The sequence below is a fragment of the Lepidochelys kempii genome, chromosome 2 (assembly GCF_965140265.1).
Source record: "Lepidochelys kempii isolate rLepKem1 chromosome 2, rLepKem1.hap2, whole genome shotgun sequence".
NCBI lineage: Eukaryota > Metazoa > Chordata > Testudines > Cheloniidae > Lepidochelys > Lepidochelys kempii.
In genome coordinates this window covers 39769501-39789756 of record NC_133257.1, presented here as the reverse complement: position 1 = coordinate 39789756, position 20256 = coordinate 39769501, and the positions used below count along the sequence as shown (strand labels likewise).

Below are 20256 nucleotides of genomic sequence, written 5' to 3'. Positions count from 1 at the left end.
AATGGCTCTGCAATCACAGCCGCCAATTGCTTCAGCACTCTCGGATGCAACTCGTCCGGCCCCATCGACTTGTGCACGTCCAGCTTTTCTAAATAGTCCCTAACCACCTCTATCTCCACAGAGGGCTGGCCATCTACTCCCCATGCTGTGATGCCCAGTGCAGCAGTCTGGGAGCTGACCTTGTTAGTGAAGACAGAGGCAAAAAAAGCATTGAGTACATTAGCTTTTTCCACATCCTCTGTCACTAGGTTGCCTCCCTCATTCAGTAAGGGGCCCACACTTTCCTTGGCTTTCTTCTTGTTGCCAACATACCTGAAGCAACCCTTCTTGTTACTCTTAACATCTCTCGCTAGCTGCAGCTCCAGGTGCGATTTGGCCCTCCTGATTTCATTCCTACATGCCCGAGCAATATTTTTATACTCTTCCCTGGTCATATGTCCAACCTCCCACTTCTTGTAAGCTTCTTTTTTATGTTTAAGATCCGCTAGGATTTCACCGTTAATCCAAACTGGTCGCCTGCCATATTTACTATTCTTTCGACACATCGGGATGGTTTGTCCCTGTAACCTCAACAGGGATTCCTTGAAATATAGCCAGCTCTCCTGGACTCCTTTCCCCTTCATGTTAGTCCCCCAGGGGATCCTACCCATCCGTTCCCTGAGGGAGTCGAAGTTTGCTTTCCTGAAGTCCAGGGTCCGTATCCTGCTGCTTACCTTTCTTCCCTGTGTCAGGATCCTGAACTCAACCAACTCATGGTTACTGCCTCCCAGATTCCCATCCACTTTTGCTTCCCCTACTAATTCTTCCCGGTTTGTGAGCAGCAGGTCAAGAAAAGCTCCCCCACAGTTGGCTCCTCTAGCACTTGCACCAGGAAATTGTCCCCTACGCTTTCCAAAAACTTCCTGGATTGTCTATGCACCGCTATATTTCTCTCCCAGCAGATATCAGGAAAATTAAAGTCACCCATGAGAACCAGGGCGTGCGATCTAGTAGCTTCTGCGAGCTGCCGGAAGAAAGCCTCATCCACCTCATCCCCCTGGTCCGGTGGTCTATAGCAGACTCCCACCACTACATCACTCTTGTTGCTCACACTTCTAAACTTAATCCAGAGACACTCAGGTTTTTCTGCAGTTTCGTACCGGAGCTCTGAGCAGTCATACTGCTCCCTTACATACAGTGCTACTCCCCCACCTTTTCTGCCCTGCCTGTCCTTCCTGAACAGTTTATAACCATCCATGACAGTACTCCAGTCATGTGAGTTATCCCACCAAGTCTCTATTATTTCAATCACGTCATAATTCCTTGACATCACCAGGACCTCCGATTCTCCCTGCTTCTTTCCAAGGCTTTGTGCATTCGTATATAAGCACTTGAGATAACCTGCTGATCGCCCCTCATTCTCAGTATGAGGCAGGAGCCCTCCCCTCACAGACATTCCTGCCTGTGCTTCCTCCCGGTATCCCGCTTTCCCACTTACCTCAGGGCTTTGGTCTCCTTCCCCCGGTGAACCTAGTTTAAAGCCCTCCTCACTAGGTTAGCCAGCCTGCTCGCAAAGATGCTCTTCCCTCTCTTCGTAAGGTGGAGCCCATCTCTGCCCAGCACTCCTCCTTCATGGAACACCATCCCATGGTCAAAGAATCCAAAGCCTTCTCTCCGACACCACCTGTGTAGCCATTCGTTGACTTCCACGATTCAACGGTCCCTACCCAGTCCTTTTCCTTCCATGGGGAGGATGGACGAGAACACCACTTGCACCTCAAACTCCTTTATCCTTCTTCCCAGAGCCATGTAGTCCGCAGTGATCTGCTCAAGGTCATTCTTGGCAGTATCATTGGTGCCCACGTGGAGAAGCAGGAAGGGGTAGCGATCCAAGGGCTTGATGAGTCTCGGCAGTCTCTCCGTCACATCGCGAATCTTAGCCCCCGGCAAGCAGCAGACTTCTCGGTTTTCCCGGTCAGGGCGGCAGATAGATGACTCAGTCCCCCGGAGGAGAGAGTCCCCGACCACCACCACCCGCCTCCTTCTCTTGGGAGTGGTGGTCGAGGAACCCCCCATCTCAGGACAGTGCATCTCATGCCTTCCAACCAGCGGAGTCTCCTTCTGCTTTCTCCCCCCAGACATATCATCTGGTCCACTCTCCGCAATGGTACCTGTGGAGAGAACATGAAAGCGGTTAGTTACCTGTGTCCACGTTGCTGGAACCCGGACATTCCCCCTTCTTCTTCTGGAGGTCACATGTTGCCAAGCTTCTTCACTGGCCTCTTGGCTCCGCTGTGCAACCTGCTCTAAATCTTTAGAGCTTTGTGTCCGTAGAAGCATATCCTGACTTTTGTCCAGAAAATCCTCCGTTTCTCGTATGCAACGCAGGGTCATTATCTGTTGCTCCAGACCTTCAATCTTCTCTTCCAATATGGAGACCAGCTTGCACTTTGTACAGACAAAGTTGCTCCAAGTCCTTCCCCCACTGCCTACTTTCCCAATCACTGTGGACCGCACCACCATCCGGCCTGTTACTCAAGCCCATAATTTAAGTGTCATCTTCACGTCGCACCTCTTTCCCATTTGTGATATCCAGACTATGTCTAACTCTTGCCATTTCTTCTTCATAAAATTGCTAAGCCTTTCCTGTCCATCCTCATAGTTAAAAGTCTGGCCCTTCACAACCTGTTCCCACCCTACCTTTTATTTCTCATTCACTTTTGAGATGTCAGCTCAGTTACCAGCCTCCTTCACGCACTTGTTACATTTTTCCAACATGCACCTTCTTGTTTTCACCTGTGCTGTCCTGTATGCTTGGGAGGCGCTCTCCGTAAACATCTACATCATTATCTTCCTTCAAATCCCTCCTCAAAAATCTCCTTTGCTATGAAAAAAATTTGGCAATAGTTAGGCAGCTGGTGCAGTGAGAGCACTGTCTTTCATGCTGACCAAAAATGTCTCATAATTTCATTGTACTCTCCCCATTTGTCTGTATCCATCTGGTGTCTCTCGTTTTATACTTAGATTGTAAGCTCTTTGGGACACGGACTGTCTTTTTGTTCTGTGTTTGTACAGTGCTTAGCACAGTGGGGTCTGATGCACTACAGTAATACAAATAAATAATAACAATAACAATTAGCTCTTATTCTTAGTTTCCTTGATATGGTCCATTGAGTAAGGAGTTTTCTGGCATAGTGTTTTGTTTATAGAACCTGTGTATTCTCCAAGACCAGTACTATCCTGATGGATGATGCCTTGTGTTTGCCACACTGCCTGTCTACCCTCCCCAGCTTCTTTGTGGTCCCGTGGCTTTCCCCATCAACTGTTGCTTTCAGAATCTCCCTCCAGGAGAGGTTTCATAACATAGGAGGATCTCTGACCCAGTAAGCAATAACATAGCCATGGAATCATCCTGGAGTTGAAAGAGAAAATGGGGAGTTCAAGGAGTACAGTACCACAGAGACCCACTCCATGGCTGCTCCCAGCCCTGATTCAACCATTCCCCACTCATAGATCAGTGTTTACACACTGCATCTGGGATGGGCTATGTGGTTAAGGTGAGGAGTGGAACAGCGTAGGGATAGCACTCCCCTTTTCTGTGCCCAGATCTAAAAGGAGTTTCCATCCACAACCCATAGAAGCAAAGGGAACAGTTTGACCTACATGTACCGGGAGTCTCTTTTGGATTGAGGATAGGGAGACGCTGTCACCTTCAAAACACTGTCTTCAATGTTTGTGGTTTGAACCAAATAGATTTGGGAAAGAAAAGAAGTATGTGGATATATCCATTTAAATGTTGACTGACAGTGACTTTGATTATTGTAAAATATTTGAAAATCACAACATGGTTTATATTCATTTTAAAATGCCATTTTCTCTGGTTTATTTAGTATTTTGTAGATCTCAGCTGAGCCGTAAGTAACTTCTTTACCATGGGTCTCAGAATTATGCCTATTCAGCAGCAAGTAGTAACTGGTTCAACATGAGCTGTTTCTTGTATAAACATACAAAAGGCTTGACCCAGACTAAATCAATTTAAAAAGAAAAACATTAAGCCTATGTTTCCTGTTACATGCTTAAGGTCTTCTTTGGTTCCTTATGATTTTACTGTATTATTGACCAACTATCATAGGCTTTAGTTTATCCTCCTACACCACCTGCTGAACAGTTCAAATGGGATGGTGGAGTTATTTTCAGAAGGGCAAAACAATGACAATTATAACTCCTACATTGCATTTCAGCTGGTGAAGCAGCTTTTATGCTAGGGGTACGGAAGTGATGTGAATCTTGGCTTACCCTTTTTCCAGATTTCAGTTGCTAGAAGGGTTTCAAAAGCAGCAAAATGAAAAAAGGGTGTAAAGTTCATAGAATTTGGAACCATGTATATTCAAGACAAGGTCAATTGTAATACATTTTAACTTATTCTGGTCCATTCAGGAAGTATACTGAATAAAATCAGGGTGTTATTCATGTAAGTAATTGACAGAGAAATGCATGATTTTTATTTATAAATATGTATGTGTGTGTATGTATACAATTAGTCAGAAAAATTAGAAGTTATTTTTTTCTCTTAGTATAAACTGACACAATTCAATTTCAGACTGGTAATCAGTCATTAGCAAAACATAACCAGCCATTAATGTGTTAATTCTTCTGATTCTTTTATAAAAGTCCTTGAAAGGACACCTCGTATGGTTGTACTGTTTTATTTGTAGCAAGGATTGGGTATCTCAACTCACATCACTTGCATGACTTACTTTTGTAACTGGTTTGCAAAAGCAATTGCAAACCTGCTTTTGGACTCATTCTTTGCATAGGCAGATTAGGCTTTCTCAGCTACAATAATGGAGTATTGTTCATGTATGTTTTGAAAAGAGACCTTAAATAACCCATAATGCAAAGCAATACAAGCTAGCAACCCTGGGAAAAAATAACCCCAAGCATACATACTCATTGAGAAGGAAGTGCCTAGAAAGCTGAAATCCTGAGACATCTCTCAAGATGATGATAGTGGACAGAAAGTTACACATCATTTTACAGTGTGATATGACAGCAAAAAAGCTAACAAAATTAGGGCTGCATACGTAAAGGCAATATGCCATGAAATAGGGTGAGCATGCAGTGTTTTATATTGTAGTTCTGGTCTGAACACATCTGGGATATTATATATGCCTCTGGGCCCCACCTTAACAGAAAGTTATTAATCATCTGGAGGGGTTCAGAGAAAAGTAACAAAAGTAGAGGCTGGAAGGATTGATTTACAGTGTGAGAACTGAGTTTTAAAAGAACAGCATTTGTATGGAATGGTTAAGAGGTGGAAAAATTGGGAGGGTTGCAGAAACATAAGCATCTACTAATATTTCAAAGGTGCACACATGAGGGATGGAAAGGAATTATTTAGGTTGTTACATGGGATATTACTAGGAGTAATAGGATGCAATTAAGACACTGAAAATGTAGCTTGAGTATCAGCATGATAGTGAGATAGCCCCCCCAACCTGAAGCAAATACTCACCAGCAACCACACAGCAGAACCACTAACCCAGGAACCTATCCTTGCAACAAAGCCCGTTGCCAACTGTGTCCACATATCTATTCAGGGGACACCATCACAGGGCCTAATCACATCAGCCACACTATCAGAGGCTCGTTCACCTGCACATCCACCAGTGTGATATGTGCCAGCAATGCCTCTCTGCCATGTACATTGATCACACCGGACAGTCTCTATGTAAAAGAATAAATGGACACAAATCAGATTTCAAGACGTCTCCAAAACCAGTTGGAGAACACTTCAATCTCTTTGGTCACTCGATTACAGACCTAAAAGTTGCAATTCTTCAATAAAAAAACTTCAAAAACAGACTCCAACAAGAGACTGCTGAATTGGAATTAATTTGCAAACTGGATACAATTAACTTGGGCTTAAATAGAGACTGGGAGTGGATGTGTCATTACACAAAGTAAAACTATTTCCCCATGTTTATTCCCCCCCTCACCTCCCCACTGTTCCTCAGATGTCTTGTCAACTGCTGGAAATGGCCCACCTTGATTATCACTACAAAAGGTTCCCCCCCTCCCCACCGCTCTCCTGCTGGAAATAGTTCACCTTAAGTGATCACTCTCCTTACAGTTTTCAGAGTAGCAGCCGTGTTAGTCTGTATTCACAAAAAGAAATGGAGTACTTGTGGCACCTTAGAGACTAACAAATTTATTTGAGCATAAGTTTTCGTGAGCTACACCTCACTTCATCATTGTATTGACAGTGGAATGGACTGGTTGTCCAATGGGTCTTTTCTATCTCTAGCTTGTTTGACTTTGTGTATAGTAGTCATGCTTGTTAATTGCACCAGAAGATAAATGCCAGGAAGTTAGTTAATTTTTATTTATATTGAGATAAGCAAATCTAGTCATAACACAAAATAAGGGCCAAATTCACCCTGGGCAGCACAATGAGGAGTTGCAGGGACACTTTCAGAATGCATCTATTGCTCCAATAATCCTGTTGGCCAGGATATGATTGTGCAGAAGAAACTTGAAGAAGAAATGACGCAGGGAAGAAAGGTAAGCAGCAGGATACGGACCCTGGACTTCAGGAAAGCAGACTTCGACTCCCTCAGGGAACGGATGGCCAGGATCCCCTGGGGGACTAACTTGAAGGGCGCTTAGGACGGAAGAACCCAATGCACCGCTACAGACTAGAGACCGAATGGCTAGGCAGCAGTTCTGCGGAAAAGGACCTAGGGGTGACAGTGGACGAGAAGCTGGATATGAGTCAGCATTTATCCTTTATCCAAGAAGGCCAATGGCATTTTGGGCTGTATAAGTAGGGGCATAGCGAGCAGATCGAGGGACGTGATCGTTCCCCTCTATTCGACATTGGTGAGGCCTCATCTGGAGTACTGTGTCCAGTTTTGGGCCCCACACTACAAGAAGGATGTGGATAAATTGGAGAGAGTCCAGCAAAGGGCAACAAAAATGATTAGGGGTCTAGAACACATGACTTATGAGGAGAGGCTGAGGGAGCTGGGATTGTTTAGCCTGCAGAAGAGAAGAATGAGGGGGGATTTGATAGCTGCTTTCAACTACCTGAAAGGGGGTTCCAAAGAGGATGGCTCTAGACTGTTCTCAATGATAGCAGATACAGAACGAGGAGTAATGGTCTCAAGTTGCAGTGGGGGAGGTTTAGATTGGATATTAGGAAAAACTTTTTCACTAAGAGGGTGGTGAAACACTGGAATGCGTTACCTAGGGAGGTGGTAGAATCTCCTTCCTTAGAGGTTTTTAAGGTCAGGCTTGACAAAGCCCTGACTGGGATGATATAACTGGGAATTGGTCCTGCTTTGAGCAGGGTGTTGGACTAGATGACCTTCAGGGGTCCCTTCCAACCCTGATATTCTATGATTCTATGAAGGGGAAAGGAGTCCAGGAGAGCTGGCTGTATTTCAAGGAATCCCTGTTGAGGTTACAGGGACAAACCATCCCGATGAGTCGAAAGAATAGTAAATATGGCAGGCGACCAGCTTGGCTTAATGGTGAAATCCTAGCGGATCTTAAACATAAAAAAGAAGCTTACAAGAAGTGGAAGGTTGGACATATGACCAGGGAAGAGTATAAAAATATTGCTTGGGCATGTAGGAATGATATCAGGAGGGCCAAATCGCACCTGGAGATGCAGCTAGCAAGAGATGTCAAGAGTAACAAGAAGGGTTTCTTCAGGTATGTTGGCAACAAGAAGAAAGCCAAGGAAAGTGTGGGCCCCTTACTGAATGAGGGAGGCAACCTAGTGACAGAGGATGTGGAAAAAGCTAATGTACTCAATGCTTTTTTTGCCTCTGTCTTCACTAACAAGGTCAGCTCCCAGACTGCTGCGCTAGGCATCACAAAATGCGGAAGAGATGGCCAGCCCTCTGTGGAGATAGAGGTGGTTAGGGACTATTTAGAAAAGCTGGACGTGCACAAGTCCATGGGGCCGGACGAGTTGCATCCGAGAGTGCTGAAGGAATTGGCGGCTGTGATTGCAGAGCCATTGGCCATTATCTTTGAAAACTCGTGGTGAACCGGGGAAGTCCCGGATGACTGGAAAAAGGCTAATGTAGTGCCAATCTTTAAAAAAGGGAAGAAGGAGGATCCTGGGAACTACAGGCCAGTCAGCCTCACCTCAGTCCCTGGAAAAATCATGGAGCAGGTCCTCAAAGAATCAATCCTGATGCACTTGCATGAGAAGAAAGTGATCAGGAACAGCCAGCATGGATTCACCAAGGGAAGGTCATGCCTGACTAATCTAATCGCCTTTTATGATGAGATTACTGGTTCTGTGGATGAAGGGAAAGCAGTGGATGTATTGTTTCTTGACTTTAGCAAAGCTTTTGACATGGTCTCCCACAGTATTCTTGTCAGCAAGTTAAGGAAGTAAGGGCTGGATGAATGCACTATAAGGTGGGTAGAAAGCTGGCTAGATTGTCGGGCTCAACGGGTAGTGATCAATGGCTCCATGTCTAGTTGGCAGCCGGTATCAAGTGGAGTGCCCCAAGGGTCGGTCCTGGGGCCAGTTTTGTTCAATATCTTCATAAATGATCTGGAGGATGGTGTGGATTGCACTCTCAGCAAATTTGCAGATGATACTAAACTGGGAGGAGTGGTAGATATGCTGGAGGGGAGGGATAGGATACAGAAGGACCTAGACAAATTGGAGGATTGGGCCAAAAGAAATCTGATGAGGTTCAATAAGGATAAATGCAGGGTCCTGCACTTAGGATGGAAGAATCCAATGCACCGCTACAGACTAAGGACCGAATGGCTAGGCAGCGGTTCTGCGGAAAAGGACCTAGGGGTGACAGTGGACGAGAAGCTGGATATGAGTCAGCAGTGTGCCCTTGTTGCCAAGAAGGCCAATGGCATTTTGGGATGTATAAGTAGGGGCATAGCGAGCAGATCGAGGGACGTGATCGTTCCCCTCTATTCGACATTGGTGAGGCCTCATCTGGAGTACTGTGTCCAGTTTTGGGCCCCACACTACAAGAAGGATGTGGATAAATTGGAGAGAGTCCAGTGAAGGGCAACAAAAATGATTAGGGGTCTAGAACACATGACTTATGAGGAGAGGCTGAGGGAGCTGGGATTGTTTAGCCTGCAGAAGAGAAGAATGAGGGGGGATTTGATAGCTGCTTTCAACTACCTGAAAGGGGGTTCCAAAGAGGATGGCTCTAGACTGTTCTCAATGGTAGCAGATGACAGAACGAGGAGTAATGGTCTCAAGTTGCAGTGGGGGAGGTTTAGATTGGATATTAGGAAAAACTTTTTCACTAAGAGGGTGGTGAAACACTGGAATGCATTACCTAGGGAGGTGGTAGAATCTCCTTCCTTAGAGGTTTTTAAGGTCAGGCTTGACAAAGCCCTGGCTGGGATGATTTAACTGGGAATTGGTCCTGCTTTGAGCAGGGTGTTGGACTAGATGACCTTCAGGGGTCCCTTCCAACCCTGATATTCTATGATTCTATGATTCTATGAAATGCTGAGTTTAGTTTACTCCTTCTTTGAAAAGAAGTAACTGCAATCTTAGCTGTTGTATGATACCAACTGCCTCCGATTGAAAGGCTGAACATGCCACCTAATTGACAGACCACATCTTGAATTCCCTTTCCTTCTGCTTTCTTAACAGTTGGGAAAAGATCCTGTCCTGCTTGCACTGCAAAAGGGAGAAAGTTTTCTACAACCTCCTTCCTGTTTTCCCTTCTGCAGCACAGACATGGTCTAATCTTAAGGTTTTCTCAATTTATGATAAGTTAAGGGAGCAATTTGGAAAGCAAGAAAATAAATATATTCTGATCATATATGAGGTGTACAGGGGACATGATTTTTGTGGAGAACCCTTTTAGTATCCAACTTCCTTCAAATGTTGCCTTGTGTTCTTTCTACTCTGTTTTCTCACTTATGCATCTAATTTATCTAGTCAGTGTTTTGGAGTGAAGGACAATCAAAATAAAAATGGCCTTTAGTCCAAGCATGTCAAATCTTCATTAAATGTTTAGATCTTATACTTACAGCTGCATAGTATCTTTCAGATGTGATGTAATAAAGATAAACTTTAGCTAAAGCACAAGTGTGTTGCTTAATAGTCCTCTAAAAATAGACAGTAGTAGCAACAGCAGAAAAATGTGTATGAAATAATTTATTTTTGTTTAAATCTGTCTATAAATGTGTATAAATGAAATATAATTAAAACAACATATTCTATTATACTTCCTTTTTGCTCACTTGCATTTTTAATTTCTTTTAACTTCTTGGTTGGAAATATAGAGCGCAAATGTATTTTATCTGGTGTCTCCAGTGGTAAAAATAATGATTGAAAAATGTGCTTTATGGAATTTGATTGCGGAGGAGAGGAGAAGAAGGATTTCACTATGCCAGTACACTAAATTACTATATGTTGTATTTATATTTTTAGAGAAATCTAAACACATGGACTTCACAGGATGTGTCTCTTGATGCTTTTATTTTGGCTAATATTTCCCAAAATACATGCTCCAGTCTTTATTTGGATTAAACAAAGCAAATAATCAAGTTATCATATGACCGAAGGTCACTTGGTAATTTGTAATATGAATAACTGTACATGTATTCATGAAACTGTCTTGCAAGGGAAATAAATTACATCATAGTTGTTATGGATTAGACTTCTCAGGAGAGAGGGTTGACAAGAGCACTCTGAGTTTTAAAGATCACAGCATATTTTGAAATATCTCTAGTGACATAGGTTGTATGTAGTATACTTTTGCTTAAGTTTTCAAGAAAAATATAGGACTACTGCACAGTGCCACTACATTGCATAGACATGAATGATTTGTTCAAAACACTAGGCCCTATGACCATTCATATGACTCTGCATGTAGACACATATGTTTTGTCGTGTGTGTGTGTGTAAAACTTTAGTTTCTTAACACCAAAGATTAAATATTTTTGTAAAATTGATAAGTTTTATGCGAAGATCAGAAACTATATGTGAATGGGAAGCTTCAGCTTAAAATATGTAATGTGTAAATTCATGAGGAAGAGATTATAAATTGGCATCGTGCCTTTTAAGGGAAAATTGTAGGAATATCTGATTCACCTTATTTTTTGATGTATTTTAAAACTAGTATTAAATTCAGTTATACCTTTTTATTACATTATTAAATGAACAGCTTGCATTACTCTGTATAGTTTCAAGATAGAGTGGGCAAGCTGATTCATCCAAAGATTCTCCACTGATCTTTAGCAGAAGTCTGAAGACAAATGGTGGTACAGTAATCCGCTGATAACAATTGTATTGCCTTCATAATTGTCTCAGCTGCCTCCTCTGGTCCAGAAAACTCTTGAATATGTTGCTGAACACATTCTTTTATGTGTCTTTAAAGTACTGAATAATAAACTGAAAAATACAATGCAGCAGAACCTTGCATTAGCCACACATTAAATAATTTGCTCAAAATGTTGCTCTTTGTTTCCTCATTTGTCAGCAAACATTTAATAACAAAATGTTTTAATGAAATCTCATATTACTATGATTAAATTATTTTTACACAATAAGGCATATTGTGGAAATTTTACTTGTACCTTTAGATACTTAAGGTGAGTGCTGTGAATGGTAAAAATGAAATGTGTCAAAATAAATTAACAAAATACATTTTGAAATGTCCTTACTACTTTTATTTTTTCATGGAGGTGCTAAATTTGAACACATTAGCTCATAGTGGAGTTTCTTATAGTACTCTACTGCATTCTGGTTGCAGAACACTTTTGGTGACTTTGATAGTATATTTGCAAAACACTCTGGCTGGAATTTTCAGAGGGGCCTAAGGAAGTTACGCACCTAACACTTTCCATGGGATTTGGGTACCTTACTACTTTGGACTCCTTGGAAAATCCCAGCTTCCCTTTTTTATAACCTTCTAGTTCTGTATAGTCTTCTAAAAGTTTAAATAATTAAGTATACACTTAATATATCTTCTTGCTATAGGGTCATAACCTGAAGCCCTTACTGAGAGCTTGATTCTGCCATCCTTACTCACATTTAATGGTTCATTATTTCCATTATTTTCAATGGGGCTTCTCATACCCGAAGGCCCAAATCCGAAGTGAGTGGAATGACCTCCCATTCGCTTTAATGGCTCAGCCTATGATATGGTACTACTCAACATAAGGGTGGCAGAATTGAGCCCTCCTAACTTACTGTGAGAAAATTCCCATCGAGGTTAATAGGAATTTTGCTGATCATGATCGTCAGTATTTAGACCATAGTTTATAGCACTGTACAGAGTGGCAACTTTCTCTCTTTAACTCGCAAAAATCTTTCTATCATGATAGGAGAGCACTGAATTTGGGAATTCTTCGAGACCCTGGATCAGAGGTTGAAGACAGACAATACCAAATAGATCTGCAGTCTATCAACATTGGTACTGCACAGTGGGATCAGCTGAAACCAGAGAAGGACAATAGTAAAGGAGGTGTGCTGACAGAGAGTGAAAGAAATTCTCAAAACCCAGCACTTGAATGGAATATGGCCAGTAGGTAAGGAAATAATTCAAAATGTTGTGTCTTTTGGACAAAAAACATTGGGGATATAATCTGCAGTATGTCTGAACAAAGTATTTTTTCACTGTTTTTACTTTGCATTGCAAATATTTTCTATGAAATAGAGTTTTGAATTGTACATTTGAAACTGTTATTTGTATCATTGTTACGCTGTAATTATTACACACGTCTTTTGTTTATTTAGTTAGAAATTCCTTTTTTGAATGGCTTATTATATGGCCATAGAAAATAACTCCACGAGGAGACTTGGCATTCAAGTTCTTAGGCTAGGAACAACAGTTTGGGGTTTTTTTGTTTCCTTTGTTTGTATTTTTACAAAATTTGAATAAAGCAGTTTAGACATTTCTAAGTTAGGGAAGGACAAAGTAGATTTTTTTTCTATTGGCTCATAAATGGTTTGTTTTTTTTTTGCTTCTGTAAGGGGAAACAGCTGCATTTGTAGAATGACACATTTCAGCTGATTTGTCCATAATGTGGACTGTACGATATGCAAAAGAGACTTCCAGCTGAAAAAGGTTTAGCACAGTTACTCCTGGATTGCCCACTGGGAGAATTCCGTTTAGCTCACCTGCTAAAATTTCTTCCAGTGGACTTTAAGGATCTTGTTCAATTCTGGATCATAATGAGTCCAGTATGAGATGGGGGGGACTTTGCTGTGGGTTAAATTCAGGATATAATGTAGCTACACATAGTAGACACAGCATAAATACATTTGCTTGATATTTAAAATTTAAAAAGAGTTACCTCAATTACTATGAATTAATTAGTCATCACAGTTTTGTTGCATTCCATGTATTTGCATTATAATGGCTAATATACAGTGCTTTTGAAATTCATACTGAGATTAATTTATTTTCTCATGAATGAGCATGTTATAATTTGTACTTTCATTATTCTATGATTCAAGCAGAATCTACTCTCAGGTGTCACTCTTGTATATATTGACTTCCATTGTGTTGTATATGTGTATCTGAGGGTAGAATGTGAATATGGTTTTTTGGAATCTAAAGTTTGGAAATACCTGAAAACAGATTGAAAAGAGGTACAGCAGAGAAAGTGAAGAGATGAAATGGTTGGTATTTATAGTGAAAGGTTTTGTTTGTTTGTTTACTTGGACTTTTTATGCTTTTATTTCTAAACTGTAATTGAGATCAGGATTAAATCCTTTTGAAAACAACATGAAAATGATGAAAGAGACAAGATGGGTGAGGTAATATCTTTCGAAAACTTGTCTCTCTCCTGAACAGAAGTTGGTCCAATAAAAGATATTACCTCACCCACTTGTCTCTCTAATATCTTGGGACCAACACAGCTACAACACCACTGTAATAACTGTATACATGAAAATGATTAGATATACCAGAGATAGATGAATAGGGCATTAGAATACTAGATAGGGAGAAGAGGAGAGACAAAGTGACAAAAGCACAGCATAGTTCAAGCTCTACCTTCACTCTTATCAAGTTTTGCATGGATCTGAGAGTGCTGTGAAAGACTGGTGGGGAAAGCACCTTAGGATTTTACTCTGCCCCACAGGACCAATTACACCCCAGCTGCATATAGGATTCTGGAACTCCTTGGTTAATTTCAAAGTTCTAAAATCATCATTCTGCTTTTCAGATGACAAAATAGGCATTTTAAAAGTAAAACAAAGCTTTCATATATTTTAAAACAGCCAAAGGGTTTATGCTTCAGAGTGAAGGAAGATGCTATGGTGGCCAGAAGCAAGTGCTCATAGCTCATTTTGAAGTGTTTGTGCTTGAAAAGACCTGTTTGTCCAAGCTCAAAGACAATTTTTTCAAGCAAAACCACAAAGTTTTTCAAACTTCTCTGGAACTTGTTCAATCCATATTCAGTGCATGCATGGCTTTGTGGGTTCCAGAATGGAAGTTCTTCCCTAGTGGAGAGGGTGGTTTCTCAAACACAATGAAGAGGGACAGGAGAAAAGATAGCAGTTCAGTTTTTGCCAAGAGGATGTCCAGAAAGATGATATACAAGCCGTAGCAAATGGAGAGGGGTCAGGAATGGGCAGGCATATCTGAGTGTTATCAGCAGTGAAGTGATGAAAGACTATGGAAGTAGATGAGGCCACTCTGAGTGAGTGTAGGGGATAATCATGGCCAGATCCCTGGGGAACACCAAAAAGATAGAGGGAGGAGAAAGAAGAAGGTCCACTGACAGTAAAGATGAAGGGGCAGGGACAGAATGGGGGAGGAGCAGTAATAACGTCTGCTGATTATTCATTTATAAGTCATCGTAGTTGGTTTCCTGTCATTTGAAACATTAATTTTACTAGTAAAATACCACAGTGATTTCTTATTTTAGATCCTTAGCTTGAAATAATTTGCCCAGACCTGGTTGGCGTTGTGATGTGAGAGCTGCATGGATAACTTGCCCTTCTCACAAAATGGTGCTGTCCAGTGGCACTTCTTGAAGGGCAAGATGGTACTGACCCCAACAGACCTTCTAATGGTCAGCCCAATGGGCACACTGGCTTTTTCAAAGTGAGCCACATGAGGAAATTGCCTTAGTCCTTTCCCACAACTAACTGGCATCAGTATAATCAGCAGGTTTTGATTTGAGCCTTCTGGGTACATTTTTTGACTATGATAGGAATTCCTAAAACAGTATTAAGATTACAGGATAAGGGAATCAGCTATTACAGGCAAGCTGCATATTCTCCTTTCATAACTGCTAGAACTTTCTTCCATCTTGAACAAAACTCTGAGTGTTTTCATTTGAGCTTGCTTTCAATAACAGTGTGTGTTTTAGCTTTGAAAGAGTTTTTAACGAATATTTAATGCAACATTTTAATTAGCTGGCTTGACTTGTTCTTTGTGATATGCAGTACTATTTTAATTTTATTCTGCATTTGTTTAATGCAGAGAGTAGCTGGTACTTTATGTGTGTTTGCTTGTCAGTTTGGTTTAATCTTATATACATGTACCGCAGTTCATTTTCAGGATGTTCACATTTTTGCTTTTTACTTGGCAATCAGTGTTGCTGCATCTGGGTTTATTTTATGATCTGTGGAAGTGATGTGCTGAGAACTGGAAGAACTTGTACTGATGTCTGCCATGTGCTAGGATATTTCCAGCATGCACCAAGAGAATGACTGCATGGTGTTTTACATGGTGCTTAGTGTTTCCAGGATGAAGTTTATCTTGAGATTTCCTGAGAATGTCACAGAGACTTTATTCTTTGCGTTAGTAGTGATACTATTTTCTTTCTTAATTCTTTGTAAGTTACGTTGATATGTTTAGCATGGAACATAGGGAATGGCTCTTTCTGAGGAACCTTTGGGTTAGTTTTATTGTTTCGGTTTTAATACATTTGTTTGATTTCACTTAGCTAGTCCCATACTCTGGTTTAGTAGGTCAGTTTTTTTTTTAAGGTTCCTCTTGTTAGATGTGTGTCTGTAGCAGTGTATCTTACTCGTTTAATTATTTTTGATGTTTAGCTGGTACATGTATGTTAAAGTATAGAATCAGATCTATGTCTTTTCCTCTGTGTAGCATTGTTTGATTACTAGGTTAACTTGTAGAAAAGAATTCCAGAAAATCTACTGCACTTTCATTTTCCAAGTGTATGTTCCAGTTTCCAACATTCCAAGTATATTATTATAAATATATTGACCTTGGTAATTTTTAACAAAATCCTAAAACAGAAATTGCCAACACTGCCCATCCACACTGGAAGAACGATAGGACACCATGGATGTGGTTTAATTGGGCTGGAGCTTTATCACTTATAATATCTGGCAGTACCTGGCAACAAATTTTACAGTATAGAGAGGAAGATGTCAGCTCCCTGCTGATCGAGACATAGGACCCCCAAATGCATTTCCTCAGGTCTCTTAAAGGGGGCCAGGAAAAGGAGGGGGGGTCTACTCCACACTGATGAGACATCAGAGCCTCAAACCCGCCTTACTCAGCTCCCATAAGGGATGCTTTCCTTCAAATCCTTTTCCAAACCATTTTATCCAATAACCGCATCCCTTCCACACCGAATACCTACACTACACATCTACCACAAGTTTTATGCATAAAGTTGTAACACTGTAATCTAACTCCTCAACTCCACCCCACAAGATCCCAGACCAGCTGTGGGGATGGTGAAAAAAACCCACCTTGCCCCTGCCGGAAAAATTTCTTCCCAGCCAACCAAGGAGAAGGGGCAACTAGCATAACGCCCTCACTGTGTCAAAAGGGAACTGATACTTTTGCCAAGTTCAAGGGTAGGTGGGTGGATGAGTGTTGCCAGCCTGATCCTGGTAAAGAGGGTGTCTCCGTGGCTGCATGGAGTTTAATTCTTCTTACAGTCCTAAGTCAGGGGTGGGCAAACTTTTTGGACTGAAAGCCACATCGGGTTTCCGAAATTGTACAGAGGGCCAGTTAGAGGAGCTGTGCCTCCCCAAACAGCCAGTCGCAGCCCGGCTCCCGCCCCCATCCGACCCCCCCTGCTTCTTGCCTCCTGACAGGCCCCACCAGGACCCCTGCCCCATCCATCCCTCCCTGTCCCCTGACTGCCCCCTGCCACCCGATCCAACTCCCCCTCTCCTTCCTGACTGGCCCCCAGGGACTCCTGCCCCCATTCAACTCCCCTTTTCTCCACCCTCTGACCACCCCACCCCCTATCCACACCCCTGACCACAACCCCAAACTTCCCTGCCCTCTATCCAACCCTCCCTGTTCCCTACCCCCCTTACCACTCTACCTGGAGCACCGGTGGCTGGCGGTGCTACAGCCGCACCGCTCAGAGCACCAGGTCAGGCAGCCATGCTGCCCAGCTGGAGCCAGCCACGCCACCGCGTAGCACAGAGCACCAGGTCAGGCTGGACTCTGCAGCTGCGCTGCCCAGCAAGAGCTCACAGCCCCGCCACCCAGAGCATCGCACCGGCAGCGCAGTGAGCTGAGGATGCGGGGGAGGGGGAACAGCAGGGGAGGGGCCGGGGGCTAGCCTCCCTGCCCAGGAGCTCAAGGGCTGGGCAAGATGGTTCCGCAGGCCGGATATGGCCCACGGGCCATAGTTTGCCCACCTCTGTCCTAAGAGGTGCACAGGATATGGTCCAAAAAGAGAATGTAGCTGAACCACTCAGTAATAGTGATCATAATGTAATTAAATTTAACATTCTTGTAGGAGGAGAAAATACCAAAGAAACCCTCAATGGTAGCATGTAACCTCAAAAAGGGTAATTATAGAAAAATATGAGAAGGGTAGTTAAATGGAAATTAAAAGGAACTGTCACAAGAGTGAAGTGCTTGCAAGCTGCATGGAAACTTTTTTAAAACACCATAATAGAGGCTTAACCTATATGTATACCCCAAATAAAGAAAAACAGTCAGCAGAGCAAAATAAAATGCCACCATGGCTAACCAGAGTAAAAGAGGAAGTTAGAGACAAAAAAATATATCTTTTAAAAATTGTAAGTCAAACCCTACTGAGGAAAATAGAAAGGAACCTAAACTCCAGCAAGTAAACTGGAAAAGTATAATTAGACAGCCAAAAATAATTTGAAGAGCAACTAGCAAAAAGCATAAAACCTAACAGCAAATTTTTAAAAGTATATCAGGACCAGGAAACCTCCCAAACAATTAGTGGGGCCGCTGGATGATCAAGGTGCTAAAGAAGCACTCAAGGAAGACAAGGCCATTGCACAGAAGCTAAATGATCTTTTAATTTTTGTTTTTATATCGCTCTATACTGCAGAGGATGTGAGGGAGGTTCCCACACATGAATCATTCTTCTTAGGTAACAAATTTGAGGAACTGCCCCGAATTGAGGTAGTCTCACTCAGAAATAGCTATCTAAATACTATGGTGTAGTGGGGATCAGGGATCACAACACGTCCAAATGTGAAATGTTTATACTTCATTATACATGTTATAAAAAGTTCCCTAATGGGGCAATATATAAAAAGATTCCTGGAAACAGTCAGTTCTAATAAGTTTATCTACAAATGAAACCTGTTCGCATTTATACCCTTTGCCTAATAGCACATAGGGAACTGGGAATGTTTAACCAAAAAGAAGTTTTCTTGATTGAAAACTGCTTTTTCAGGTTGTAGCCCTTCTCTCTCTGCCTCCTCTCAGTGGAAAAAATAACAGCCCTGAAGGATATAAAGAAATATATCTTCTCTTGAGGCCTCGCCCCCATCCTCATGCAATCCTTCTACAACAACCAGCAGCAACTTGTGCTTCCTGCAGCTTGAATAAACTCTGTTTGAAAAACAATTGAGGTTAAAGGCATTACTGATGTGTGGGGTAATGAACTGAGTGTGGCAATGTACTGCATTTCAGTTTTGTCCTTGGCAGACCACCATCTGGAATGACTTCCTGGGACTCTCCACTAGTATGTCAGGGAGCCAAGGATCTATGGTACCAAATAGAACAAAATGTCACTTGTAGTTTGTAAGAACCCTCTGAGAAGGTTTTTGCATTTTTTCTTTAGGCCTTACTTTTATGTAATTTTGAAAAGCAAATATATAAAGTTTTACCCAATCCTCATAATGGATGATGCTTCAATAATAAATAAAAGAAAAAAACATGATCAGTACACGAATGGTATGTGTTTTAGAGATTACTTGTGTAATCCTTCTGCCAGGTGGAGCCGGTAGCAACCAGGGCCGGGTTCAATATCTAGCATAGAACTGCCAAGAGCCCACACCCAGTAACCTGGGAAAATTACACACCACCCCGGGGTGCCTCTGAGAGGCAATACTTCCCCGCTCACAAACATAGGGTCCAAGTGTAGAGAAGAAACTTTAATGAAAGGAGGGAAGTCACCTGACATTAATTAGGGAAAAGCACAAGCAGGATTCATAAACATAAAACTGTGAGCAGGACACCCACCCCAGAGTGCGTGGGGCAGTGTCTGTCCTTGGTCAGTGAGGACCAAGGGTTCAGAGGTGCATCTGTGTGAGCTCACCTCCTGCAGGGGTGCGGGGAAGAAGGCACTTTGCTTGATCCACCATTTGAGCACTTGCTCTGGCTGGCTGCGCTGCCAGCCGCAGTTCCGCTTGCTACCCCACTCGTTCCTCTCCGCTCCCGCTGGCCACCTGCTCACCGTTTCCACCATCCTCTCTTTGTGAACTCTGCAGGTCAGTCTCTTGCAGTTCCACCCAACTCTGAGTGATTGTCAGATCTCAGTGATTTTCAGCTCTTACTGATTGTCAGCTCTTAGTGGGGGAACCTGAAGCAGACTGAAGGGAAATCCACAAGTGATTTCAGCTCTATTGAGCAGTTAAAATAACAAAAGACTCCTAATGGAGCCTGTTTAGCTCTATCTTTGAACAGTGAGGAGGAACAGGTTAAACCAGACCAGGGACCCTTAAGGAGGGTCCACACTGCCTGGCTGGGACACTTGTCCCCACCCCTCTTGCTTTCATAGGGGTCTGGCATTCGAGCCCCTGGCTTAGCAAGATCCTTTCAGCTGAGGGTGACCCCCTCATTTGGGACAAGTTAAGCATAGTTCTGCTCCCCTTTACTCAATAAAGATAGCAACATTGATAACATTTCACTTCCCCTGCATTCAGTACTAAAGTGATTTGTAACCCAACATTAGCCAAAGTTGATCACTTTGAGCAATGCAGTTCTGTCTGCTGGATATGTAGGCAAAGTAGGTGTGTTCATGTAAATACAGTTTGCTCCTGAAGTCTCACCCCCTCCCAGCTAGTTGTCAGTGGAGAGCTTATTCAGACCCTGC

General features: G+C 42.4%; 1 protein-coding gene across 7 annotated transcripts in view; it reads left to right on the top strand.

Moving 5' to 3' along the window:
- The window catches only part of VPS13B (vacuolar protein sorting 13 homolog B), a 921287-nt gene that overhangs the window by 649040 nt on the left and 251991 nt on the right, over positions 1-20256 (top strand). For all 7 annotated transcript variants that reach the window (XM_073330465.1, XM_073330462.1, XM_073330464.1 and 4 more), the window contains exon 31: positions 12325-12528. In XM_073330465.1, the coding sequence (XP_073186566.1) occupies positions 12325-12528 (204 nt within the window). The remainder of the gene's footprint in view (positions 1-12324; positions 12529-20256) is intronic.